At 38.1% G+C, this 27,537-nt stretch overlaps 3 protein-coding genes across 4 annotated transcripts; all 3 read right to left on the bottom strand.

Annotated features, from left to right (window-relative positions):
* Positions 1–11,408: 11,408 nt before the first annotated feature.
* Positions 11,409–13,245, bottom strand: LOC141715076 (uncharacterized). Its single transcript, XM_074518561.1, has 3 exons — positions 12,776–13,245; positions 12,231–12,580; positions 11,409–11,893 (listed from the first exon to the last, which is right to left on the bottom strand). Exons 1-3 carry the CDS (start codon positions 13,243–13,245, stop codon positions 11,409–11,411), a joined length of 1,305 nt encoding a protein of 434 aa, XP_074374662.1.
* A 7,183-nt stretch (positions 13,246–20,428) lies between these two features.
* Positions 20,429–22,870, bottom strand: LOC141713443 (WEB family protein At1g75720-like). Of its 2 annotated transcripts, XM_074516871.1 has the most exons (3): positions 22,605–22,870; positions 21,880–22,045; positions 20,429–21,329 (listed from the first exon to the last, which is right to left on the bottom strand). In XM_074516871.1, exons 2-3 carry the CDS (start codon positions 22,030–22,032, stop codon positions 20,811–20,813), a joined length of 672 nt encoding a protein of 223 aa, XP_074372972.1. In that variant the 5' UTR covers positions 22,033–22,045; positions 22,605–22,870; the 3' UTR covers positions 20,429–20,810. The 2 variants fall into 2 exon arrangements, with proteins under 2 accessions (XP_074372972.1, XP_074372970.1); XM_074516869.1 differs by lacking the exon at positions 22,605–22,870 and having other exon boundaries at positions 21,880–22,128.
* Positions 22,871–23,019: 149 nt separating this feature from the next.
* LOC141713442 (uncharacterized) lies at positions 23,020–27,374 on the bottom strand. The gene is made up of 14 exons (XM_074516868.1): positions 27,304–27,374; positions 27,122–27,202; positions 26,751–26,914; positions 26,617–26,674; positions 26,015–26,136; positions 25,791–25,932; positions 25,266–25,560; positions 25,114–25,180; positions 24,972–25,032; positions 24,780–24,843; positions 24,614–24,704; positions 24,134–24,484; positions 23,850–24,062; positions 23,020–23,599 (listed from the first exon to the last, which is right to left on the bottom strand). Exons 2-14 carry the CDS (start codon positions 27,198–27,200, stop codon positions 23,192–23,194), a joined length of 2,115 nt encoding a protein of 704 aa, XP_074372969.1. The 5' UTR covers positions 27,201–27,202; positions 27,304–27,374; the 3' UTR covers positions 23,020–23,191.
* Between the last annotated feature and the right edge of the window lie 163 nt (positions 27,375–27,537).

A 27,537-nucleotide genomic window follows, 5' to 3' on the forward strand; every position in this document is an offset into this window, starting at 1 on the left:
GAGGTAAAGTGGCATCCCATAAGGGGGGTTAGTAGTTACAACAGTTGAATATTCATACCCAACGGGTCGAGAATTCACAGGTATATGTACTTGTTGAACTTGAGGATTCGTACTTTGAATAGCCGGGGGAGTCGTCCCTTGTGGCTGAGGTTGAGTTGCCCATATCTGGGCTTCCACTTGATTAGATGCATAAGTTGAGTGGGGAGGTATCTCCACGGTTGATGAAATCACTTGGGTTGTCCCCGATGGTGTTCCTTCTTCTAGAGCTCTAATTGTTCTCCGTGTTCTCACCATGGTTGTTGTTGTGCTTCCCACAGACGGCGCCAAATGTTATGGATAAAAAACTAATATATATCATTGTTGTATTTATTACTAAGGTACGGGAGCTCAAGGCCTTTAATGGCTGCTCTCGTGTTTCGTAGTTTAACTCTGCCTTTACGAGATGCCTACGTATCTCTGTGAATTAGAGAATCAAGCCAAAAAACGTAGTTCTGATTTGTGGGGTGAGACCCCTTATATAGATGTGGGAGTCATTGAATTGGACTTGGTATAGGAGACTTGGTGGTCAAGTCTCTGAATTAGGATAGACTTAGGAGTCCTTGGGAGTAGGAAGCTGATTCCTTATCCCATGAGGTTCCTTGGAGGCCAATCTATAAGGATTTATATCCACACTAGGACTTATCTTAATAGCTGTTTTTCTCCCTTATTTATTAATTACGAAATTAATAAATAATCAGGGTTTTTGGGTCTTCTTTGTTCCATCAGGCCTGATCTGGTCCATCAGGCCTGATCAACATGTTAACCTTTCTGGTCTGAATATCATACATCTTCTTATTGGGCCTTGCAGCCCAAACTGTAATATTTAATTATGTAATCAGGATTTATTTATCCCTATCAATTATATTAAGTAGATTTTGGCTAACAAGTTTTTACTTTTCACTCGAAATGGTTTTTCTTGTTTCAAGCACCTATGATTTCATTTTCTAGTTGAATTTGGTTTATATGTAATTTTCTATTCAGAGTAGGTTTTTATGTAATTTACTATATGGATTAGGTCTTTTATGGGTTTTCAAGTTGGACTCAAATATAGCTAGGTAGTTGATTTTGAATATGATTAGAATTCTAATGGGCTTAGGTTATTTACCTAGCCTATATATACCCATATATTATAATCTTTTGAGACAGAGAATTTGACGAGATTAAAATTGTGAGTTTATACTTGCAAACCTTTGAAAGTTAGTGGTTAATTTCTTTATATTTTCTTATCCAGATTTCGTTTAGTCTGTGGGTGATTAAATTCTTTAAGCAATCTAAACAAATCGATCATTTAGTTTTGTTTCTTGGTGATTAAATTCTTTATAAAAAACATGCTAAAGTTATTTTTTCCACAACAGATCTGATATACATAGAAAATATATATCATCTTGGTATTAGAGCTCAGTTTGATAATTTGTTTGAAGGTGTTTTCTTTTAAAAACGTTGGACACAAGGTTGGTGTATTTTGTGGCTGTTCAGAGACATTTTTGAGTATTTTTTTTTAAAGAAAAAACGTAGATAACATGGTTGATTTATTTATTGGTTGTTTAGAGACTTTTTCGAAAGGTTTTCTTCATAATAACAAGGGCAACATGGCTGATTTGTTCACTGATGAAGAACTGAATATTATAAAAAGTTTAAAGGCACAATGAGATATGGAGATCTACAATTTAAGGGAGCAATTGAAAGGGGTTTTAGTAAAATTAAATAAAAAAGATTTGTATCATAGTCTGCAAAAAAGATAATAAATATGCACACAAATCAGATTTAGAAGAGTATCCAAGAAATAGGATTTGTAAATCTAAGGCTGATGGTAATGGCTTACATTTGGATATTCTAGATTTTGATGGTAGCATGGCTCCTGAAATTTTTGTTGAATGATTGAAATATGTTGAATGGGTCTTTGACTATAAGGATTATGATGATCACAAGAGATTTAAAACAGCGAGATCGAAACTCAAAGGTTATGAAAATTTGTGGTATGAACTTTTAAAATCAAAGAGGAGAGAAGAAGGTAAAGCACAAATTGATTCTTAGAAAGTACTTAAGCGGAGAATGAAAAAATGTTTTATCCCAACTGATTATTTGAAAGATATATTGGTAGAATCACATGGTGTCAATCAAGATGCAATCTTTTTTGATGACTACACACTTGGTTTTGAGAAGAAGGTACAAAACATTGCTCATTCTTATGTTGAAATTTCTCTTAAATATGATGCCTTGAAAAAAGATGACGATGACACAACTCATTTATCAATTGAAGACCAATTAGTTGATTTGAAGTGCAGGGGTTATGAAAATGTACAAGAAGAATTGCCCAGTGATATGATGATGAATATGCGTGACACTGAGGACACTACTACAACCATTATTTTTAACGATGGGGAAATAGATGAAGAAGAGGAGCGAGTTAAACATGAAGAAGAATTTGAATTTGAAATAGAAAAATTATTCACACATCCAATTGTTGTGGATAATTTATACTTGTTTGAGAAAAAAATTGAACATGGATTGGAAAAAGTGGATCATGATAGCTTGTTGATTACTCCTCCATTTATTATACCTGATTTTCTTAATCCTTGTAAAGTCAAATGTGATGCAAGTGGTGTTGGGGCTGTTTTGGTTCAAGAGAAGAGTCATATTGAATTTCTAGGCATCAAAAACTTGTTGAGAGAAAATAGTGGCATTGGGGATGTTTTGATTCAAGAGAAGAATTTAATTGATTTTCTAGGCATTGACAACTTGTTGGATTAGATAGTGATGTTGGGGTTGTTTTGGATCATAAGAAGAGTTTCATTAATTTTTAAGGCACATGCAATTTATTGAGAGCAGATAGTGGTGTTGGGGTTATTTTATTTGGAGAGAAGAGTTCCATTGATTTTCTAGGTTTGGACAACATGTTGAGAGCAGATATGAAATAAAGTGTTGGGGATGTTTTGGTTCAAGAGAAGAACTCTATTGATTTTCTAGGCATGGACAGCTTGTTGGGAGCAAATACAAACACAAAATTTCTTGTTCTTAATGTTGTTACCAAAGATAATTATCATTGGGCTAAAATTTAATGTTCTCAAATTCTGTAATATATCCCATCTTTGTGTGTTGATCATTCGATTCTATAAAACTCGTGGTCGGGTTTTTTCAAAGGAGAGGATAATGATGCGGAGCATGCCCTTAAGATATTCATATGCATTTATTATCAATTGAGGACAATTGTTTTTTGAAGAAGAGGAGAATGATATATGGGCATCATGTGTTGATATATTTGTTCTCATAAGGACAAACATGGCTTTGAACTGATCTACATTCATTATTGTTACAACCAACTCTTTCGGTAAAGCGTATATCCATCTCCTGTACCGTATTTTTGAACAAAATATCTACGATAAATAATATTTTATGGATCGTAGGCTAAAATATAATCTGATAGAGGATGCTTGCTAGTACATCAGCAAGTATGCCAAACAATAAACTTACTAAAAGTGAAAAGAAGAAAAATGACTAAAACTTGTTTTCATATGCAATGATATCGAGCTCCCCATGAACACTAGACATGCTGCTCACTCCTTTGTTGAGCCTAACCAAAGTTGTCAACCCATCTCAATCACATCTGCATTTTGATCTGTTCTATTATCTGAATCATCATTAGCAAGAGTTTATTAGCGATTACAGTTTCCTACAAAAGAACTAAAGAAAACAAAAAGTGTGTTGGTGACCAAGCAACTGCTGGTACGAACATAGTTCCACGCCCAATACCAACTAGCTCATTATTAGATTGTCCTCTATTTATGTGCACCCTTACATGCCTAAACAACCCACTACCTTCACCTTGAACAGAATCAGTGACATACATGCGCTCGCCATACCCATAAGGAATCATTTCCTGCAAGTGTCTGAAACAATCCTAGTACTCGTTGATTCAAAATCATCGAAAAATAATTTATTTATTTTTGCTGAATGTGTTAATGTGTACAAATGGGCATATTTCAGTAGTCAAGTTATACAAATAAATAAGAACTTATTTACCCTCAGCCAATAAAGCACAAAAAATTTTGAACGGAAAAAATGTCGTGATGTACAAAAGCTATTTCACGGGCCCGAAAATACATTTTTGTACTTTTAAGATTCCTATGTATTTTCCGTGAAATTTTAAGGGTCAAAATGTATTAAACCTAATAAAATATTTACCTGAAATTCTCTGAATAGTTTAAGTAAATTAAATTAACTTTGTTACTTCTTTCCTTTATACAAATTCATGTGAAGAGGAGAAATTAATTAGTCTGCAAGCGATTCAGTGAATGCAAGTGATTCAGTGACTTCGTATATGTGCAATATAATCTGAAGATAAAATAAGATTTGAGAAATTACGTGCTAATATTAGCAAGGGTTTTAATCCATCAATCATTTATGACTTGTAATAGGAAAATGAATGAGTTGCAGATGACCCTATATAGCTACACGTAGATAATGCAAATGGTGCATCAAATACAAATGAGGCACGAAAGACGATCAATGCTACTCAATAAAGACCTTATATCATTCTTATATAAATTGTTCACTTGGAAATCACATTTAACGTTTAGACAAAGCCTAGGTTGGCTTGTAATCAGCCCAATTTTGGTTGCTACGTCCGATTAGAAATATCTAGCATAGACACCTTGTCACTAACTAATAATTCCAGATCACCCCGGGGTCCCTTCTCTGTTGAAGCCGGACTCAAACTCCGTTTGGACAGAAATGACGGCGGCGTGCGGTGTAGCTGTAGGGTGGGAACCTACAAAACGGAACCAGAAGGGGGTGGCGTCCCCGCGGTACCTCCGGCGTGAGAATGAGAAAAGGTTTTGAAGGAGAAATAGGTAAAACGGGAATTACACAAATATTGTGGTATGTGTAAATATGTGTGTATATATGTGTGTATATAAGGGATGAAGTAACTATAGGGTTTCGAGCACATAAACGCAACGAAAATAGTAATTAAAAAACATAAAAAAAAACAGAATTTTCGAAACCCACCGCAAGATCCATGCAAAAAACATATATTTAATTCGTAGATCAGATTGTTTATCTTAAGAAGCTTTACCAATTGGTTGACAAATGGAGATCCAAAGCTTGTTCAATCACCACGCATCCCGCTCTCGCGATCTACGCTCTATCGGTATCCACACGAATGCTTGAACTCAAGGATTGGATGTGTACTAGCACAAACTCGTTTCTTCTTGCTCTCTCCCTCTTCTCTCTTGGTGGCTAGGGTTTTAGTAAAAGTCCTTTTTCACACAAAAATCAGCCACACAAGAGATATTATATAGAGAGTAGAAAAACGAATTATAACTCTTAACTAATTAGGAGTTATTATTAATTCGAAAATCCTATTTGTATTATAATTAAGTCTCACTTAATTATTTAACAAAAAAATTTCATAATTAATATTAGTAAATTTGAATATCAATATTTATCTAATTAATTAAGTCATACTTAATTAATATTATAAATAATTCGAATTAATTTAATATAATTTAAATCCAATTTAAATTAAATAATCCTTCAAGCATTCTTAGTGTGTGACCCTATAGGTTATTATTACATTGGCAACAAATTTTAAATCTAATTTAAAATCGTAAAAAATGAGCGGCATCTAGTAATACATCATTGTTACCCAAGTAATAATAATTGTATCGGTGATCGATTAAACCTTTTGTGAATAATGTACAATGTAATATAATCCCTTTAACCAAATATTATAGAGTAAACTAGAGGCATATAATGTTTCATCCTCATCATAGTTTAATCCAAATTTCCTTGATCAATGAGTAGACTATCATATCAAATCAACATTTGAGCGTGACCACGCATTTTATAGTCTAGCTCACACAAGAGGCCAATAATATCACCCCTAAAATAGGAGGGTTAAATCCCATCTAGATCATTCATATTTCTCATACGATTCATATTATACCCAATGTCCACTTTTATCATTAACCGGTCAAGGATAACTTTTAATGGAATCAATGTATATTAATTCTCGTATAGAAATATAATGACTTCAGGTCTAAGGACCATTACATCATTATCACTGTGAGAATTACTTATGACACAACATACATGTAGAATCTCACATTGGGTCTGTTCAGCACCATGTACATATACATCTGCCTGTATTTTTGACTTTAGTATCACTATACCTATGATTAATGAGATGTGATCATCAGTCAACAAACACACCAGTCTTAATGCATTATTATTGTCCCTTAATATTAATACTCGACTAGGGACATTTAGGAATATTGGTACTATTCCCATAATCTCATTTCTAAGTCACGTACTTAGAGATATAGAATTACATATCATATTCCAAGGACATTTATTAATCTAACATTTATATCGCAGTAAATTAAGAATTAATAAATTATAAATAGAATAATCGATAGAACATAAACATTAATAATCCTAATGTCTTAAACTAAAATATCATAGTGTTGTCTCTAGGGAACAAACACTAACAGTAACCCCTAACACTCATTTTGTTCAGCCTTTTATAGGCTTCCCATTAGGGTTTAGGGGTTTGTACCTTTTGATCTGGACCGTAGGTGTGTCTTTTCGACTATAGGACGCGTGGATGCCCATGATGAGCTTGTGTACTATTGAATCCGGACTGTAGAAACGTCCTGGACCCGAGCTACCTAGACGGTGGTGATATTGCCATGTGTCCTGGGGTCCTTCAGTGTTACTGCTAAATGGGTCTTGTGCCCTTCTTATTGGGCCTTGTGTTTTTATAACTGGGCATGTACTATTATAGGCTATCATTTGCCCCCACTTCCTTATGCGGGTTTACCCGGCTGGGGGAGTAGATTAGTTATTGTTGTGCCACAACGCCTTAGAGAAATAATTTGGGGGTCTTCTTTGATTTGTTTCCCCCTAAACCCGGGGTCCAAAGGGGATGAGACTCCGGGGTTGACTTGGTTAGTCTCTTTGATTTGAGTGCAAGATGGGTTCCTTGCATTACTTGAAAAAAATTTGGGGGTTTTCTTTAATTTGTTGCCCCCTAACCCCGGCGTCTAATGGGGATGAGACTCCGGGGTTGACTTAGTTAGTCTCTTTGATTTGAAATTTGAATTTTGGATAAGGTTTGGTGGATAAGGACAGGCTGACATTTGATTTGACTGGACTCTGAAAAGTTGATGCTGAAAATCCGGGTTGTCAGGAAACTGTTGGGATTCCAGCCGGGGTCTAAGATACATGCATTTATATACATATATATATGTATCTTTGAGTGTATAAAGTTTTTTAACTTCCCCCCTTTTTCTCCTGAAAAGCCGTGCCACGACATGATTACAACAAGGGTAATAACTGCTGCAGTTACTTTTTGGGACGAATCGTATGGAGCCACGTGGATGTGACGTGACACTTGGTAAAAACTTTTCATCTCCTTCTGCTCCCTATAAATACTCCCAAAACTCTTCTCTATATTCTTTTACGCGAACACAAGGATGAAAGCAGACATTGTTGGAGATTTTAAAGCTTTCTTTGCGACTCGAAGCCTCATATTTCTCCTGACTTTTTGTAAGTTCTTTTCCTCTGTGTGCTTCTTTCTTGATTATTTTCTCCCTTCCGCCATGCATGCCATCCTTTTATACTAATTTTGCTTTTCTATTATGTATTTTTTGTTCGAGTTTTGTGTTTGGAGGTTCGCAACTGTTTTTAAAGGCACGAAGTTAAACTGTGTAGTTTTGTAGTTCTTTTGTGGTTTTTGTGGTTGTTTTGTGTTTGATTTGTATAAACAACATCGATTTGGCCAGTTTTTGTGTAAAAATATGGCTTTGTGGAAGTGTAAAAGTGTAGTTGAGTCTAGGGTATGTTCTTGATTTGTGTTTTTGGTTGTAGTTGTATGTATGTGTTATAGATCTTGTTTTTAGGTTTAGATTTTTGCATGAACTATTTCTAAATCTCTCTTGTTTCTTGTCTTGTTTTAGTTGTAGGGTTCTGGCTGGCATTAACTCCGGAGTACACATACATGTATATATAGTATATGCCAGGTAGTCACTTAAAGAACACTGCTAACCTTAGAACCCGGTATCCAGGGCGATCTAGTGGTTTAAGTGAACTATTATCTAACCTCCCTTCTTCTTCTTCCTCTAGTATTAACTCTTCAGAGATGCCTCCCCGAGCTGACCACTTGTTCAGGTTTTGACCCAAACTCTAGTTCCAGGACCCGGGGGTACCTTGTCGAATCCGGATGGGTCCTAGGAGGACGTAGACCAATATTTTGTCCAGTCTCGGTAGACCCTAAGCCTCTGGGCTTTTACTATAGAGATTTATCCGAGGTGTATGGGGGCCGGAGGGCTTGGATGGTAGGGAGCCATATAACGAGGCTGACATGGATAGGAAATTTTTTAACGCCCCTGGGACTCGGTATGAGTACGGGAACGTTCATAGGGAGGTTGATGAAAAGTTCACCGCCGAACAGGTAGATAGTTCCCTCAGGTTGGCCTTTAATCTTGGGGATGAGTACGAGTTCATCACAGACCGGCGGGGGGCTATGTCGAAGTTCCTCTAGAGCATCTCCGGGGTATGCGTTTAGGGTTACACCAGTTTACGAAGTCATTATGCCGAGACGTTTATGGGATTCCTTTCACACAGTTGGCCCTGAACTCCGTGAAGTGGATTAGTTGGTTCCTGACTTGTTGTCACGCTAAAAACTACCTCCCCACCTACAGACTCTTTCACCACATCTTCAAAATTAAGAGATCCATTGCCCGACCTATCTTTGAGTTCTTGTTTAGGATAAAGTATTGTGGCTATCCTTCAGATAAGATGGTTCTCCCGGTTAGTATATTGACCTCTCTTAAGGGATGACACCGGAAGTTTATTTTTATCCGGGGTGGGGATTTGGAGTTTATGCCACTCCATAAACTTCAATTAAAACAGATAAATTTCTGGTCCAGCGGCTCGGGCAAGCAGCTCTCACGATGGTGTATGCCTTCTGTGGGGCACTCGGGACACAGTTGACCCGGGATTTATTTAATAACAACGAAACCATGCATGTTGTCGGCTGTATGTCTTTAGCCTTAGCTTTATTTTCTTGTTTTACCTTCTTATTGTTTGTCTGTATCTGGGGTTGATGTTTTCGTTGATGCATTTTCAAGTATTCCGAAGCTAATCCCCTACCCCAAGAACATGTCTGCTCAGCTTAAGGACTTGGCTGCAAAGTGTAGAAGGATCAGGGGTTTGAACAGCTTGGACACCGAAAAGAAGAAGGTGGGTGAGGCCGAGGAAGCTGGCGTCGGGGCCAGGAAAGTTGCGCCTCCCCGTTCGGGGAGGACGACAATCGTTATCAACGAGCCCCGGGATGAGGACGTGCAGCAGAAGGAGGTGGAGAGGGTACAGGTTCCCCAGAATAGGAAGAATGCTCATGCTAGGTCTGGGGACCAGGAAGATGAGGGTTCGGAGAGCCAAGCTTCAAATAAAATTGCTATTGAACTGGCCCCGGACACTCCGGAAACCCTCAAGGCTTTGCTGGCTAGCTTTACCCCGGAGACGCGCCGGAAGGAGCTTTTCGAAAACTATGCCAGTACTGCTGAGAGGAAGAAGTACCGGAAGGAACCCCTTGAGGACTTTCTGGTTTCACTTCAGGAGGAAATGACTGTTGTAAGTTTCTTTCTTGCTATTTTTTGTACTTGTCTTTTTCCTACCTTATATCTTCTATCTCTTTTTTTCGGGCCAACTCCGGGGTTGCTGGATTGGTTTGCATTACCCGGAGTCTCAAGACAAAGGCTGATGCTGTAGAGGTTGCTAAGAATGAGGCCGAGAACCACTGCCGGGAGCTGAAGGTTTTGAAAGGAGCTAATGCTAAGGAGGCTACAGCTCACAAGAAGATCTTGGACGAGATTCGGGAGAGGCAGGACCGGGCTGAGGCTTCGGCTCGGGATATGAGGGCGGAAAACAAGAAGCTGAGAGATGATCTAGCCATCCGGCCCACTCCTGAAGAAGTTCTTGCCGGGTTCCGGGGTACTCCCGCGTACTTTAAGGAGTTAAACGACAAGGCGCTGAAGAAGATCCAAATCTGCTGGAGGGTTGCCTCTAAGTACCTTGGCAAAAATTCTCAGGGTACAATTGATGTCTTCCTTGAGAAGTATATTGAGGAAGAGACCCGGTTGGAGAAAGAAGCAGAAGCCATCCTGGCAAGGGAGTCCGGAGTTGAAACCTCCAGCAGTGCTCCTCCCCTTCCCGAATCCCCTCTCGCTCAGCAGCCTCCGCTTCCTGAAGATGATCCGGAGCAGTCTCCTCCCCCTCCCGTCGAGCCGGCTGCAGCAGAATGAAGACTTTGCCATTTCGGCATGTAATTTCCTTTCCATGTCTTTAGTTTATGTGTTCCTGTAACTAAACGTATTGTGGTTTGCCCCCAGGATAGGTTTCCCCGGGGTAGTTTAATGTACTTGTGCTTTTCCTTCCTCTTTTCACTTGTCATATTGATTTGCATATGAGAATTTTTAACTTTCGAGAAATTTTTCTATGTAAACATATTGCTTTAATTGACCCCGGGAAGGGGTAAATTTCTAACTTATAGAAATTTTTCTAAGTACACATGGGCTGTGTTTTTGCAGACCCCGGGATGGGGTAAATTTCCACTCATAGAAATTTTTCTAAGGATACATGGGCTGTATTTTTGCAGACCTCGAGATGGGGTAAATTTTCACTTATAGAAATTTTTTTAAGTACACATGGGCTGTGTTTTTGCAGACCCCGGGGTGGGATAAATTTCTAACTTATAGAAATTTTTCTAAGTACACATGGGCTGTGTTTTTGTAGACCCTGGGATGGGGTAAATTTCCACTTATAGAAATTTTTCTAAGGACACATGGGCTGTGTTTTTGCAGTCCCCGGGGTGGGGTAAATTTCTAACTTATAAAAAAATTTCTAAGTACACATGGGTTGTATTTTTGCAGACCCCGGGATGGGATAAATTTCTAACTTATAAAAAAATTTCTAAGTACACATGGGCTATGTTTGTGCAGACCTCGGGATGGGGTAAATTTCTAACTTATAGAAATTTTTCTAAGTAATATGACGATAGTAAACAAACAACTTAATGGAATTGATTTAAGCTATGTGATGCTCAAAGTAGAGTTTTTCATTCAAATCGAAAGCAAAAATTACATTCTGGGGTGAATGAGAAGAGTGTTTACATCAAGATATAATAGCATAAACTCAAAGATGATCCCAGAATGTACACATTTCCCTCACTGGTAGAACTTCATTAACCGAGCTCCGTGCTAGGTGTTTGGGACTTCGGTTCCATCGAGGTAGTTTAACTTGTAAGTTCCTGGTCGGAGCACTTCTTTGATTATGTAGGGGCCTTCCCAGTTTGGCTGTAGCTTTCCTTAGTTTGTTGGGTCTGAAGCTTCGGTGTCCCGGAGTACCAGATCTCCCACCTCATATTCCCTTATCTTGGCCTTTTTTGCAAAATAAAGCTTTGTCTTTTCCTTGTAGATTTCCATTTTTTCCACAGCCCGGTCTCTTACTCCATCCAAGAGTTCTAGGTTGGTTTTGAGGCCTTCAATATTTGAGACTTCATCAAAGTTGACCACTCTGTGGGAGGGGGATCCGATTTCTACCAGCAGTCGAGCCTCGATGCCATGGGCGAGCTTAAAAGGAGTTTCACCGGTTCCAGTCCGGGAGGTGGTCCTATAAGACCATAAGACTTTCGGGAGCTCATCTGGCCAGTTCTTCTTAGACTCCTCTAACGTCTTTTCTAAACCTCGGGGTATCGTCCTGTTGGTGACCTCTACTTGTCTGTTTCCCTGGGGATGGGTCACGGATGCTCTCGTATGCTTTATCCCGAGCTCTTTCAGATATGCTTCGAAATCTGAACCAACAAAATGTGGGCCTTATACTTTCGGTAGCGTGCCTTGCTCTGATCTTCTGGTAGGGTTCCATCTTTCAGATAGGCTATGTAGGGAGTCATCCAGTTATCCGGGCTGCTGATGCACAAGACTTCAGGCAGATCGGTGCTGGGCACCCCGAGCTCCTCGAAATAGACCGAACTGCTTAGGTCCGAAGTATTTTGGACGAGCTTGGATAGCTCATCTGCCTTAGAGTTTTCTTCTCTGTTTATTTGCAAAATGACGGAATCGGGGATGGTTTCCAAGATAACTCTCACCATTGTTTGATATTGAGCCAGTTTGGGATCTTTCGTAATATACTCTCCATTGGTTTGTTTGACCACAATTTGTCACCATAGATGATCAAACATTTTACCCCAAGGGATTTGGCTAACCTGAGTCCGGAGAGGAGTGCTTCATATTCAACTTGATTGTTGGTTGCTTTGAAAGCGAAGGTTATGACTTGTTGATTTGTGAATCCGTCCGGGCTGGAGAGGATTAAGCCTATTCCGGACATTTCGGTTGTCGCCGAGCCATCAACATACAATGTCCATACATTATTGTCGCGAGTCTCCTTCTTGCCTCCAGATTGGGTTGTTGGTCCCTTTGGGGCTTCGAGGAAAGTACATTCCATGACAAACTCGGCCAACGCCTGGGCTTTTATGGTCGTCCTTGGAACAAAATTAATTTTGAATTGGCTTAATTCAATTTCCCAATTTACCAGTCTCCCGGAGGCATCCGGCTTGTGAATGATTTTTCGAAGTGGTTGATTAGTAATCACCTTGATTTCCTGGCCTTGGAAATATTGTATTAGCTTCCTTCTTGTGTATACAAGAGCTAAAGAGAATTTTTCTAAGTTTGGGTACCGGGTTTCAGCGTCCTTGAGGACTTGACTTACATAGTAGACTGGGCTTTGTGCCCCACTTTCTTCCCGTACGAGAGTCGAAGAGATCGCTCTTATCCTGACTGCAATGTAGAGACATAAAGGCTCCCCGGGCTTGGCTTTTGAAAGAATAGGTGGATTTATCAGGTGTTGCTTGACTTCTTCGAAGGCAATGTTGCATTCCGGGGTCCAGTCGACCAGCTTTTTGTTCTGGGCTCCTTTTAACAGCTCAAAGAAAGGCATGCATTTTTCTTCTAGTTTTGGGATAAACCTGCAAAGGGCTGCCAAACATCCTGCCAGTTTCTGAATGTCTTTTTGAGTGTGGGGAACTGTCATTTCCAATATAACTTTGATTTTCTCCGGGTTGGCTTCTATTCCACGTTCACTAACCAGAAAACCGAGAAATTTCCCATAGGGCACTCTAAAAGCACATTTTTCCGGGTTCAGCTTCATGTTGTACTTCCTCAAATTTTCGAAACATTCCTGAGGTCTTTGATGTGATCTGGGATCGTGACTGACTTAGAAATCATGTCATCGATATAGGACTCCATATTCCTTCCCAGTTGGCTTTTGAAGATGGTGTTCATCATTTTCTGATATGTTGCTCCGACTTTGATTAATCTGAATGGCATCATGACGAAGGCGTATACAGCCCGGTGTATAATGAATGGAGTCTTCGTGATGTCTTCCGGATTTATTTTGACTTGGTTGTATCCAGAAAAAAGCATCCATGAAGCTTAGCATAACATGGCCCGAAGTTGTATCTATCAATTGGTCGATATTGGGTAGGGGTAGGAGTCTTTAGGGCATGCTGAATTGAGACTTGTGTAATCAACACACATTCTCCACTTTCCGTTGGACTTCTTGACTAGTACAACATTTGCTAGCCAATCCGGGTACTTAATTTCGTAGATGATATCTGCCTTCAACAACTTTTCCACTTCTTGATCGATTGCTTGTTGTCTTTCTGGGGCAAAGTTTCTTTGCTTTTACTTGATTGGTCTTTGTTTTGGATCTACGTCCAGGCTCTACATTGCAACATATTCTTCAATCCCTGGCATGTCCTTCGAGGACCAGGCGAATACATCAGCATATTCCTTCAATAGGTCAATAAGCTCTTTCTGAAAGGTGTCTTCGAGGCCTTTTCCAATTTTGATCTTCCGGGTGGGGTTCCCGGGCTCCAGTTCAACTTCCATTATCTGTTGGGTGGGTTCGACCTTTGTCTTCTCTCTTTAATTTCCACGAGCTTCTGAATCCGGGCGTCAGCATTGGTTATGCTATACCCCGAGTCTTCGATCATACTCACAAGTCACATCTGGTCTAGTCCTTTTACTGAGATGTTCTCGGTGCTTTTTTCTGATTTGTCCCCTGGGTAGGGACATTATCTTTTTTCTGTTTTCCGGTTCCGTTTCTTCCATGATTAAGGCTTGATCATAACACCTCCATGCCATCTCTCTGTCTCCTTTCAATTCTCCAATGCCTCCCGGGGTGGGGAATTTGAGCTTTAAGTAAATAGTTGAGGGAATTGCCCTGAGCTTGGTGATCGTGGGCCTTCCAAGGATTATGTTGTAGGATGAGGTTGCACTTATCACGTAGAACTTTATTACATGAGAGACCTGCTGGGGTGCAGTCCCAAAGATAATAGGCAGATAAATGACATCCTGGATTGGAATCATTGTATTCTCGAATCCATATAAGGGGTCATTGAGATAGGGGTCCATGCGGAGGTGTCCAAGTTCTATCCTGTTGAGTGTGTGCTCGAACACAACATTAGCAGAGGAACCGTTATCAACTAAAATTCTTTTTACCTCGTTATTCTTCACATCAAGAGTTACCACCAAGGCCTAGTTGTGGTCCGAATTGAGTCCTTCAAAATCAGAGTAGGAGAAGTAAATTGGTTCATCCTCAAAAGACTGGATCATAATCACATCATTATCCGGGTCTGGGCTCGGGGGTGGAGAAGTCGTGCCTCCGAAGAGAACATTTACCATATTTTTGCCGCTTCCCGGGGCCCTGTCTTTGTCTTTCAACCTTCTCTGAAGATATTGGTTCATGTTCCCTTTCTTGATTTGATCTTCAATGAACATTCCGAGAGAGAAGCAATTTTCTGTTGTATGGCCATGATCTTCATGATACCCATAATGTTTATCCCGGGCCCTGTTCTCAGGGAGCGCAAGTAAAGGTTTCGGAGGATAATAGAATGGTTTACCTTTAAGTTCGCGCAAGATGTCAGCCTGGGGCCTATTGAAAGGTGTCCACTCTGGTTCTGGTTTGGGCTCTCTTTTAGCCTTGGGTTTTCTTTCATTCTTCCTGGGTTCAGAGTATGAGTCTCGGGGTGGGGTCCCACGAGATTATTGGATGTAATTCGCTTGTCTTTCTAGCTTGTATCTTTTATCTTTCTGGGAGGAAGTAGGACGCTCTGGGGACTCATCATTATCATGGATTCTCCTGTTCATCTTCATTGACTTGAGGAAGTCATTTTCTTTTATAAACTTAGATGTCAAGGCATAGGCATGCGCTAAGCTCTGAGGTTCTCTGTGAATCAAATCTTTGACGTATCCCTCGCAGGATATTGGATGCAAGTTCCTTCGAAAGATGTTCACAGCTTCCTTTTCTTCTAAGTTGGAGAGTTGGTTGACTGCTTCCTGGAATCTTTTGATGAATTCGGGCAGGGATTCCTTACTCCTCTGCTGGATTGTTTCCAAGTGGCACATTTGCAACTTATTCATTCGGTTAGCCCTGAACCTTTTTAAGAATATCTTGCGAAAATCTTTCCAGGAATCCACACTCCGGGATGGAATTCGGTTGAACCATTTTTTAGCCCCACCGTTGAGTGTTGATGCGAAGAAACCGCACCTTGTGAGGTCACTGTAATCATAAATATTGGAGATCTGTTCAAAGTAATTTAGATGCTCTTCGGGGTTAGCTAACCCGTCAAAGGAGTCGAAATTGAAATGTTTGAGCCCAGCTTCTCTGGAAGTTGATTCTAACTTCCTAGTATAAGGGGTCTCCGCCGCACCAACTTCCATGTCACCTTCTACCTTTCTCTTGAGGTCACGAAGAGCTCGGGCCATCTGCTCTTGTTTGGACTATTTTTCGGGCTTCGAATCGAAGGAGACATGAATTCGGTGGGATCTCTTTTTCAACTTTGCTTCTTCATCACGGATTCTCTTTTCAATGATTTCTTTAGTCTTGACTTCTTCTTTCCGAATTCTTTCCCGGAGGGCAGCTCTTTTGATTTCATCCCGGGCATCCTCTGGGGGTCTTTTCAGGTTCTTTGCAATTTGATCCAGGACGGATTCCCCCGGACTACCTGGATCGCTCCTCCTGATCCCCTGGGCGGGTCTCAGGTTCGACATTATGTTTTTCCTTCCACAGGTTCATCGCAGCTTGTATCTAATCCGGGGTCATGTCCCCCCAGGGGTTGGCTGAAGTTTCAGCATACTTGTGAGCATCTTTCTCGATGGTTAGTCTTTGATCCCCTGGTTGGAGATGTTGAGAGGGGGTCTGGGTTATGGGGGACCCTTCATCCACATCCTCCATTTCTCCGTCCCTGGGTTGGGGCGGAGGCGGCTGGAACGAGGCGGAGATAGCTGCCTTGCTCTTTCGTGACGTAATGGTTGTTTAACGATATAGCAAACTTATAGTAATATAACTCACAATTTCAAATACTAATACAGATATTCTAGATCTAAAGTACGCTATAATCAACTACTGAGAGCTCCAGAACTATTACAATATTACGACTAGAGTGGCTAAACAAGATCCACTAACGGTACATAAAGCAAGCAAGTTCAGGGTAAAAAGTGGATCTGAGAAATTGGGAGTGAAGTTTTTACTGAAGTGTGGTATTCTGAGTTCCTGGGTGGAGTAGAGCAGCAGATATGAACACCACTGGACGGAGGTTTGACCCCTCCTTCTAGCGCCAATGATAATCCCAGATCACCCTGGGGTCCCTTCCTTATTGAACCCGGACTCAAACTCCATTTGGACAGAAATGATGACGGCGTGCGGTGTAGTCGTAGGGTGGGAACCTATAAAACAGAACCAGAGGGGGGTGGCCTCCCTGCGGCACCTCCGGCGTGAGAATGAGAAAGGGTTTTAAAGGAAAAAGGGGTAAAACGGAAATTACACGAATATTGTGGTGTGTGTGTATATATGTGTGTATATATGTGTGTATATAAGGGATGAAATAACCCCTAACACTCCTTTTGTTCAGCCTTTTATAGGCTTTCCATTAGATTTTAGGGGTTTGTATCTTTTGATCTGGACCGTAGGTGTGTCTTTTGGACTGTAGGACGCGTGGACGCCCATGATGAGCTGGTGTACTATTGAATCGGGACCGTAGGAACGTCTTGGACTCGGGCTACCTGGACGGTGGTGATATTGTCATGTGTCCTGGGTTTAGTGTTACTGCTAAATGGGTCTTGGGCCCTGCTTATTCGGCCTTGTGTTTTCATAACTGGGCATCTGCTGTTATAGGCTATCACTAACCATGATCATGTTACGGCTTAATTAAGTTGGCTTAATTAAGTTGTTCTTACAAATTACTCCTTTGATTTGTCAGTTTGACTGTTGACATATTTCAATATATTTTGATCGGCTAGTTAGAAATATAATTTAAATTTTTTTTTCATGAATTATAATATAAGTTGGTACTTTTATTTATAATTAGAAAATTTATAAACGATAATTTTAACTAATCGATTAAACCTACAAAAGATAAAGCGATAAATAAAATAACAAAGAAATACTCGCAAATATATAAAAAAGAGTGTTACTCGGTTAATATAAGTCTTTAAATACATCAGTTAAAAAAGCCCTTTTAAAGTACATGTTACAAACTAGATAGGCCAAAACAATCAATTATCATTTATATTTGTAATTAAGGTTGGTTAAGATTTATTTACTAGGAACGTCAAATTTATATTTTAAGGATTCAGATTTAAGTTTTTTTGCATGAATATTTTTAGTGGATAAAAAAAAAGACAAACTGTGAATAAAGTAAAAATAATATTATCATTTTACATAACCCGTGATGTAACGTAGCGTCCATTTGAAAAATCGTACAATAAGTAACTTATGATTTAAAATGAATAAGTGTCTTAAAAGTGATAAGTATTTTAATACTTGTAAGTTATTTAAGTGCTTGGATAAATTTATTTATAAGTTAAATTTTTTTTACTTAAATGAACTAAAATAAATAATTTTAAATATAATTATCTTAATTTATGAAATTTAAATTTAGATTAATATTTTAAAACAACTATCTTAAAACTGAAGCTAATGAAAAAGTAAAAAAATCAAAATAAATTGAAAAAAGTGCATCATTACTAACATACAAGTTATCAACTTATAAGTTATAACTTCGACATATAAATTGGGTCGACAAATATTTATCGACAAGTAATTAAATGTTTATAAGCCGTAAACAACTTATAAGCGAACAAACAAATATGCCGTGAACTTTACGATTTAAAACATTGCAACTTAATTCTAACAATCTATCCATTCTTGTAAAGTAGAATCGGCAATTTTGAACACAACCCGATAACAAAAAAATATAAAATAGATTCAAATTTAAATTGCACAAAACTTGACTATTATTTTAAAGGTCGACTAATAAAAACTTAATAAATAAATAAATAAATATTATATTTATATTTATTATTAAATTTAAATTACACGAAACACGACACGAAATGTATACGAAATGAAGGTACACAAATACGAAACGAAACAAATCCTTAACATATCCTATATATTCCCATATATACGAGAGAGTTTTGTATACTTTACCAACAACCTTGAAGTTGTGCACTTATTTTCTCGGGGGTACATTGAACATAAAAAGCTCATACTATTGTTTACTTAAAGAACAAAATTATAATCTCTTTTGTAGACCAACAGTGTTGTATTCTATGTTTTGATTGTCTAAACAGAGATTACTTTGGAATTTATCAGGAGACCAAGGAGGGGACATACATAATTCCCTAAGAATTAGGCCACTGTGTGTTTTTCTTTAACCAGGAATCAATCATGTAAACCATTTTTAGCTTCCTTTAGATTAGTTATATTATGGATTAGATCATCTTCATGTATCTAAATTACATATTTATTCTAACATCATCATTAATTTACTTTTCATAAACTATTGTTATGTTATTAACGTAGGGGCTGATCAAGACAAACGATTGTTTAGAGCATACGTTATGCATACATATATTGTAGAAACTTTCAGCAATAAGATATGCGGTAACAATCGTTTATCCGTGACAATCTCTCCCGACTAAATACAATATTAGAATAAAGAATGAGATGGAACTATAACAATCTCCTTCTTCAAGTATCGAATCTCTACATCCACCAGAAACAGTTTATATTGTATCACAGGACGGGCTCTCAGAGACTCTTCTATAATTTCATCAGGAGTGTGTTGTCAACTAAAATTTTATATGAATATCAAGTGTTATTCAACTCTCTCGATCCCCATAAGTAGTTAAAGGAAAGTAGTTCCACTTACTAGCTAGTACACAGTTCCTTCCACACAACTGATAATGATTTAACAGACCAGAACTGCTGCGTTTCCAGTTAATAATCTCGAGGTTTACAGGATGTTACAGTTATTAAGGTAAACTCGTTAGATGCTGAGTTAATTATTAGAGCAAGAATAGAAGAAGACGATGAAATAATCAAAGCGATTACAGAGTTAATTAAAAGAACAAGAGCAGACCATGTAATCATTTGGTAACATGCATGGTTGTAGGACAAACATCTTTTCCTCATTTGAAAATGGACACTACTGATTATCTACTTGTTATAATAGCATATAGTATATACTTGAAACACTAGGCTTTCGATTTAAATAATCTCTTGTTCCCTTATAAATTAATCCCTAGTTCCGACAAATGATCATAGCAATGCAACTTCTTGGAGACTCTGTGGAAAGAATTGAAGAATGTATAACAAGTCTCATAGAGAGAGCTTTGTCATCCAAGTTAACGATATTAAACAACGTCCCTGTTGTCAAAATCCTCGAGCACCTGCAGATTCTAGTTCTTCTCTAAAATTTAATTTCTCTTCCATGAAGATCTTTAATCGATTTAGAAGGATTCTGATGGGATTTGTTTTTCCATTTCCTTCTTCTAGAAGTCGTCGCTCTTCAAGAAGGACAGCATGTGAGTCATCGTTTCCAAGGCGAAGTTCATGTGATAGGTCTGAACCTCCAAAAACTTCTTGCAGCTCATCATATTACTCATCCAACTCACACTATGATGAAGCAATTTCTGACTGTATTGAATTCTTCAACAAGTCTTCTCAAGAGGATGCCTTTGATGCTAAATTTTCTGACCTTAGGGTCTGATTAGCATGTGTAATCGTGCTTTTTACTAAATGCTCGTTTTACTTGTAAAAACTGTTTGCGAATGATTCAGCTGGTTCTTTTGTGTTCTAGCTATGCTGTACTAATCTCCAGTTTCTATCATACATATTAAACCCACAATCTTATAATAAACAGGAGCTAATAGATATACATCTCTTAACAAATAGGTAGAATCGAAAACCACTGCAAAGATCAGAGTATCTTGTGGAATGTACTTGTTCATCAGACTAAAGTACTATGTTCACAATGTCTGCATACCCAAAGAAATGAAACACGTATGGTAACATTCATAAATCACGAGTCTTACATATTCAACTCAAACACTCTTAAGTCAACCAAGTCAAACTAAACAGAGGGAATGGAAGCCGCTTTTTCCCCTGATATCATGACATTTTAGAACAGAAAAATGAAAAAATTACACTTCAAAACAGCCAATGTCATGCATTTCTTGTATACACAATGTACCTTGAATTCTTATTTGTAACTCTGCAAGCTTTACTTAAGAGTATATAGTTTCATCCTTATTACTTGTCGCCTGTACTATTGACAGATAATAGCTGTTACCACACTACAGTAATTTTAGGATATTCAGCATGTTGACACCAATGTAACAGTAATTAAAGATTTCAGAAATCACTTAACTTGTGCCCAGCCTGTGTAATTGAAATTCCTTGTTACCCTTTTTCCTCGAAAAAATACCTCCAATCAGTGGTATCAATGGCTTCTTTTTCTTCTTTCTGAGTGAAGGGTGTCTCTCCAGCACAGGATCTTCTTCTTGTTGCACTATGAATTTTGTTAGACAGGGTTCATTTGCAAATCTGACGTATTTTTTCTTTTGAAACTCGGCCTCTTTTTCTTGATTCGTATTTTCTGATTTCAGCACTTCAAATTTTGTAACGTCCTCAACATGCTTGACATCTTCTTCAACCTGATCACCGATCATTGATTGGTATTTGGAGTATAGATCTATCTGCTTGAGCTGTTGGAGCTCACGCTTCGTTTGTTGGAGCTCTTTTTGTAAAGAGGACAGACAAGTAGCCATTGTCATACCTTCATCTATAGCCTTTTGAAGATTTTGTTTAGTCTCTTCGAGTTCTACTGTCATCGAGTTGAGCTTTAGAGGTGCGCAGTCTGCCTCACCCCTTGATCTGTCCATCTATAGATAATCAATATAGTCATTCTTTATCTCATGTCTTGTGAACAATTCAAAAAATAATGTTTTTAAATCAAGTTTAAATCAATTACTTAAAATTTAGTTTAGTTATACAACTGATCTGATTGCTATTAGTTGCATTGCTCACCACGTGATAAAAGCTGTGAACTCTCACACACTAAGATATATACTTGCATTGTTGTTTAAGCAAATCAACACGGCAACATTTTATACCCTTTTTCAGCATCCAAATTTCTTAGCTTTATACAGTATGTCTGAATCTTGTACATTCATGTTCATATAGTCATATGCATGTGAATGAGTTGCTGTATATTTTCATGCAAGGCTTATAATATTTATGAAATATGTTTTTCGTATTTAGCCAAAAATTACGATAACTTACATCATTCTGAAATTGATCTGTATAAAAAATGACAAAATGGTTCTTAAGAAAGGGAAGTGTCAAGACTCAAGAGTTGCATAAATGTCATTTCTATACTCATTAAGATGCAGGCATGTAGTGAACAGAAATGCATGCATAGAATTGATGTACCTGTTGAAGCCTGTTGGCATGATAAACGTCCCCAGCCAGAACTCTCTCCCCGAACAACGCCACTGCCTCTTTTACTGATCTAAATGGCGCACTCGTATCAATTTCTGCGTTCCCCTTCATCTTGATTGCTTCTCCTGTTTCTTCTCCCACCATATATGCAATTTGACTGTCCACCAGAATCAATGTAGTTACAATTTATGTATATGTTTGTGCTATATCTTATTCTGTGTGAAGGTACATTGTAATATATGTGTTGGTAGGTAGCAGTTGTGATGGTATATTGGCATTGGGTAAATTCGTTTCTTGGCGTTTACTTCACTGGTATTAATCTTTTTGTTACTACTCTGAAAGCTACCTCCCCTCACCCAATTCTATTTTTAAGATTTAACTTTTTTCTGAGGTGTGGGCCGTTTGGCTCATAGTGTAGACACCAGATGGTGTTAAAATCAATTAGATGGGCTCTATGAGCTCTTCTTCTACACTAGCCCAACTGAAGGCTTCTCACACCAGATGTGACTAAATCAGTTAGATGGATTCTATGAGCTCTTCTTTTACACTAGCCCAAGTAAAGGCTTCTGCCCATTTGTGTGTGTGCTGTGGCCAAATATAACCAACCGGAAACATACAAGTTAGTGAATACTTGAACTATATAGCAAAACTGCAAATGGGGGTTGTTCCCTAATCGCTGGATAGGATACAATTACCGCAACTGCGGTAGCACTCACCTGCCGAAACTTTGCCGTAAGTGTATCCCAGCCAAAAAGCCAAGTTGGCTGGGGATATTTGCCACTGCAAATTGCTTTTCCAAAAAGAGTGAGCAACAACATATACTCGGAATAACCAAAAACAGAGAAACTTGGATTGCAACAAAGTTAACTCCTTTTAATAAGTAAATACATTTTTTGGGCCAAATAGCAGCATATAATAGTTTAGAAGCTAAAAAAAAAGATAATTATTTAGAAGCTAAAAAAAGTAAGATAATCTTTATAACATTGGCATATGATCTAAAGTTTCTTAAGGTTTGTGTTCCAATCAAAACCGTTCTCTTGATCTGTTATTATTATGACAGAAAGAGCCATCTAATGTCAAATTGCCAAAGAATTTGACAAAATGATGGTATTTAGGATTATTAAGAGGCTATTAAGTCATATGTAATATGTAATATGTAATATGTAATACATGTATAATTTGATATATAGAGCTGACATCATGATCTTTCGATAAAAATATACTGTGGGTAAATTGCGCTCCATCATTTACATCACGAGGTTTCATCTCCCTTGCTGCACTCTCTTCTCCATACCATCGAACTCTAGGTATGCTCTTTGCACAACAATGGGATGGCTGCTCGATTATCGGGACGGAGTCCACCTCCATTACCCATGTTGCTTGTAGAAAGTTGATGATGATTATACATTGGCACCCTTTGGGGAAATAACGATGTAGTAGAAATAAGTGGCTGCTGTTGCGCTGAGACTGGAATATATCTGGGGCCAAGTACTTCCAGTGCCGCGGGGTGGATGAATTGAGCATACTGCATGATGTGGGGAAAATCTTGTCTGCTATTTTGCCAATTTGGAATATGTGATGCTGCAGCAGCGAATTCCTCTGGCTTGCAAGGAGCTGTAAGTTGAGCTGCCCAAAGCCACTGTTGGTGCTGTTGCTGTTTTTGTAAGCCTGTCAGAGATGATGTTCCGGACGTCAAGTTGCTTAAATATGCCTGAAATCCATGCAAGTAATTCAGAGTTCATACCTTGTAAGGGAAACAAGCCATAAATAATGTTCAACCAAGGAAAATAGGAACATGTAAACCTACAGTCTAGACCTAGATACTAGATAGCTCGATATCACCTAGCAAATATATAGAAAGAGATGGAGATACACTAGAATGTGATATGTTGCCTTTTTAGCCATCCACACATAGAAACTGAAACTAACTATTACAATTAAAAAATAAAAATATCAATCACCTTTTTTGCTGCTCCCGTTTCTGCTGAGTCAACAAAAGAAGCAGAGACAAGGCTATTTTTGGGCAGGGATAGTGGATTGGGCGTACAACTTTGTGTAAATGGATGCAGAAAAGGAACATCTGATTGTGTCAATCGATCTGGTCGATGTTGATTTACTTGTCCACCATTTTCATGTTCCAAACTTCCAGCCAACCCAGAGAAGAGATTGGAACTCTGGTGAAATCATTATGTTCAGCAACAAGAAGCAAAAAAGAAAGCAAGAGTAGTAGAAATAGAAAGGTTACCTGATTATCTGTAGCGTATGGCCCGGAATTCGTAGAACCCTGTTGATCATCATGTAGCCTCTTATGCAAGAGAATTCTATTGCGGAGTTTGCCTGGGGTATCCTCGGCACCAGAACAGGCTATGTCATTGGTGAATACAACTCCAGTTGGGCCATTCTTGATCACGGGTAGCTTCTTGTCTTCTGACATTGTTCCTTGCATTGATACTTCATGTGCTGTCAATCGAGTAGGCTGCAAAGGCAAACTATCTTTTTCCTCGGTTACCTTCAGGACCCTAATAAGTCGACTTATGTAAACATGGGTAGAACATTTCTTCCGTAGCTTCTTTTCATCAACTAGAGACTTGGATTCCTGTATAATTTAAATGACAAAGAATTAATCTTATTATCAAATACTTGTATGAAAATATCTTAGGAGGATGTATAGACCTAGACTGAAAAAGGTTCTATTAGGCCACCACTTTGGGTTCAACTTTTATACCTTTTCAGCTATGGCAACTTTCCTTGAAGAACAAGCTTTGGCAGTACTAGTAGAGATACCGAGCCAAGTAGGAAGTTTAGCAGCAGATAACCTGGTACACTGAATAAATGAGACACCAAAAAAAGAAGGTTTTGAACCAAACATTAGCTGTTTAACAGAGAATTACTTTGCAGGAGATCCCAGAGTTTTAGCACTATGCACGCTTGTTGAAGATAAACCCGGCCATAATGCTGAACCATTATTTATACATAAGAACCAAAAATCAGCTCAAATTAGCCGTTTGATACCCAAAAGCAAAGAATACAGAACAAGTCAGTAGAGATTAACAACAAAAAGTCTAGAAGACAGGAGAGTGTACCATTATTCCCGTTCTCCCTGGTACTAAGTCGTACTTCATTCTGTCCCTTGAAAGTTGCAACCTAGAAGATAGTGTGAAACAAAACATATAAATAGATGATATATAAAAAAGGTAACTAATAGGAGGTGATGGTAAATCATACTGATTCAACAGCGATCCCTTTGTTTATCTCGTTAGCCAAGTTTAAGTTGTGCATGGGCCTTTTCAATCTGCCAAATGATTACAACATACAAAAATAAAAAGCGGGACGAGAAACTAGAAAAAAAATATGGAACCAAGAAAAGAGGTACCCACCCAATCTCCCGGCTTATCTGAGAATGACTGGGAGAACTAGAATTGCTCAAGCGATTTTCATTGGCTGATGAAGTCTTGGAGAAAATTGGAACTTTTGTGCAATTCAATTTGGGAATGTAATTCGGTGATTCCGTTGGATATTGTTTGTATCTGAGCATATCAAATTCTGTTCTTCGATTTGAAAATTGAATTTTTCCAGTTTGATCAGCTGAACCTACTGTTTTTAATGAGTGTTGGGCAGTCTCCGGAGCGGTAGTGCTAGAGGGGGTCTGTAAGTCTTTCTCTACTTCCGGAACTGCAGTTTTTAACAGTCTATTAAAATATCTAACAATCTACCAGAAGTGTGCGGAAAAAGGAAGGAAATAAATGCAGGAATAGAAGCTGTGCTTCTCGTAAGATGCAACAAAGAAAACAGAACCAAATTTAGTGGATGAAGAAATATATTAATGAATGAGTACATTCCAACACAAAGTATAAAAGTTTGTGCTTCTTGTGAATTAAGAGATTTTGCATTACACAGTTTACCTGTTGACTTGAGCATCTCTGTCTTATGAGAGTCTGGAAACATATCAGCCAATGCATACAGAGCTTCAGCAACTTCTTCCTCGTCTTTGCTGATCGGCATTACAGAAGCCCGTTCTGGAGAGCCTTCTGATTCCTCATGTTGCTGCACAAATGCAATTGTCAAACTCCAAACAATATTTCATCACATATCACATCAATGTGAAATCACTAAAATAATAAAGTACCTTCAGTTTGGATTTTTTTATTACATCCCTCTTCACCGGTTCAATGCCATTTGCAGAATGGTTCAGCTTTCTCACTTCCGGAAAGTGTGGAGAAAGCGACTCTCGCCTACGCTTCCTTATAGCTGTTTAAAGTATATCAATAAAATTAAATTTGTCATTACATCTTTAGAATCTTATTGATTAAATTTCCTCTATCTTTCTTTTGTTAAAGACTAATCTGATAGAGAACAAAAATAAGTCTTACTTCAAAAGTCCAAAGGTAAAGTTTTCACCAGTAAAAAGAATTTTACATTATAACCAAATATGGATTATGATCCTTTTACTCAAATCAAAGTGAATAAAGAGATACTCAATTGGCTGAAAAGCAAAAAGAACACAAATGGGAGAGCACAAACTTAAACACAAATAATTGAAAAGAAATCAAACCTGACTGAAAAATTTAGTGAAAACAAAAAAAGATATCAGATAAAGTAAAAACAAAAAGAGATCCTGAGGAAACCCCACAATGACAATTCAACTACAATTTGGGACTTCCTAAATCTAAAACAAACAATGTGCATAAACATTCATAACAATTACTAATGATCCTCGAAATCACATACCTGATCTTAGTTTCCGAGGAACCGAGGAATGATCAACTTTCTGGCAGTCATCAAAAAACTGTAAATTGAACCATTAGAAACCAAACCACAGTAAAAACAGACAACCATTTACAATCTAAACAATAAAAAGTTACCTTTGTGGGTAATTTAATTCTCTTGCTTTTACTAGCACAGGGATGATATTCATCCTCTTCATCATCATCAGATTGCATTTCAGAATCAGGGGTTTTGTCACAAAGCCTATCAACAAAACTCAATCTTCTCACTTTATCTCTTCTCAACTTCTTGAAATCTGTACCTTCAATCAACATCAAAGTAAATTCAAGAAATGTCAAAACAACAGTAAAACAATCAAAACAAAGAAAAGCCCAGAAAGGGCTTGCATTATCTATAACAAAATCAACATTCAACACATAAAAACAAGAAATATGCAGATTAAGACAAGCCCGTTTCATAATTATCCCCAAAAAATAAAAAGAAAAGTGTTTGATCAATGATCACTAACCAGAATGAGCATTAAGATGCGTGCTTGCAGAGGAGAAGCGACTGGGTTTCACACGCCTTACATCTTTAGCCTTATCCATATCTGTGAATACAACAACATCAGTGTCATAATCTACTTGACTAAACTCAAGTTTATCAAAAACCCAATCTATAAAAAATGCAACTTTATTATAATTTCAATACTTCTAACAATCGGGGTTGATTTATAACACAAGATTGGCGAGAAAGTTGAGAAAAATTGAGTTAAACTTTTGTTAATTGTATGTATGTATAATTTACATGTGTGTGTAGTAATTATGAGACCAGTAAAGAAGGGGGGGCAAGAAAGCAGAGAAACTGAATGTAAACATGCAAACAGTACTAACCTCTCTCTCTCTCTCTCAGTCTCTCTCAGTCTCTCTCGTTTGTACAGAGAAA

Source organism: Apium graveolens, chromosome 3 (genome assembly GCF_009905375.1).
Source record: "Apium graveolens cultivar Ventura chromosome 3, ASM990537v1, whole genome shotgun sequence".
Lineage (NCBI taxonomy): Eukaryota > Viridiplantae > Streptophyta > Magnoliopsida > Apiales > Apiaceae > Apium > Apium graveolens.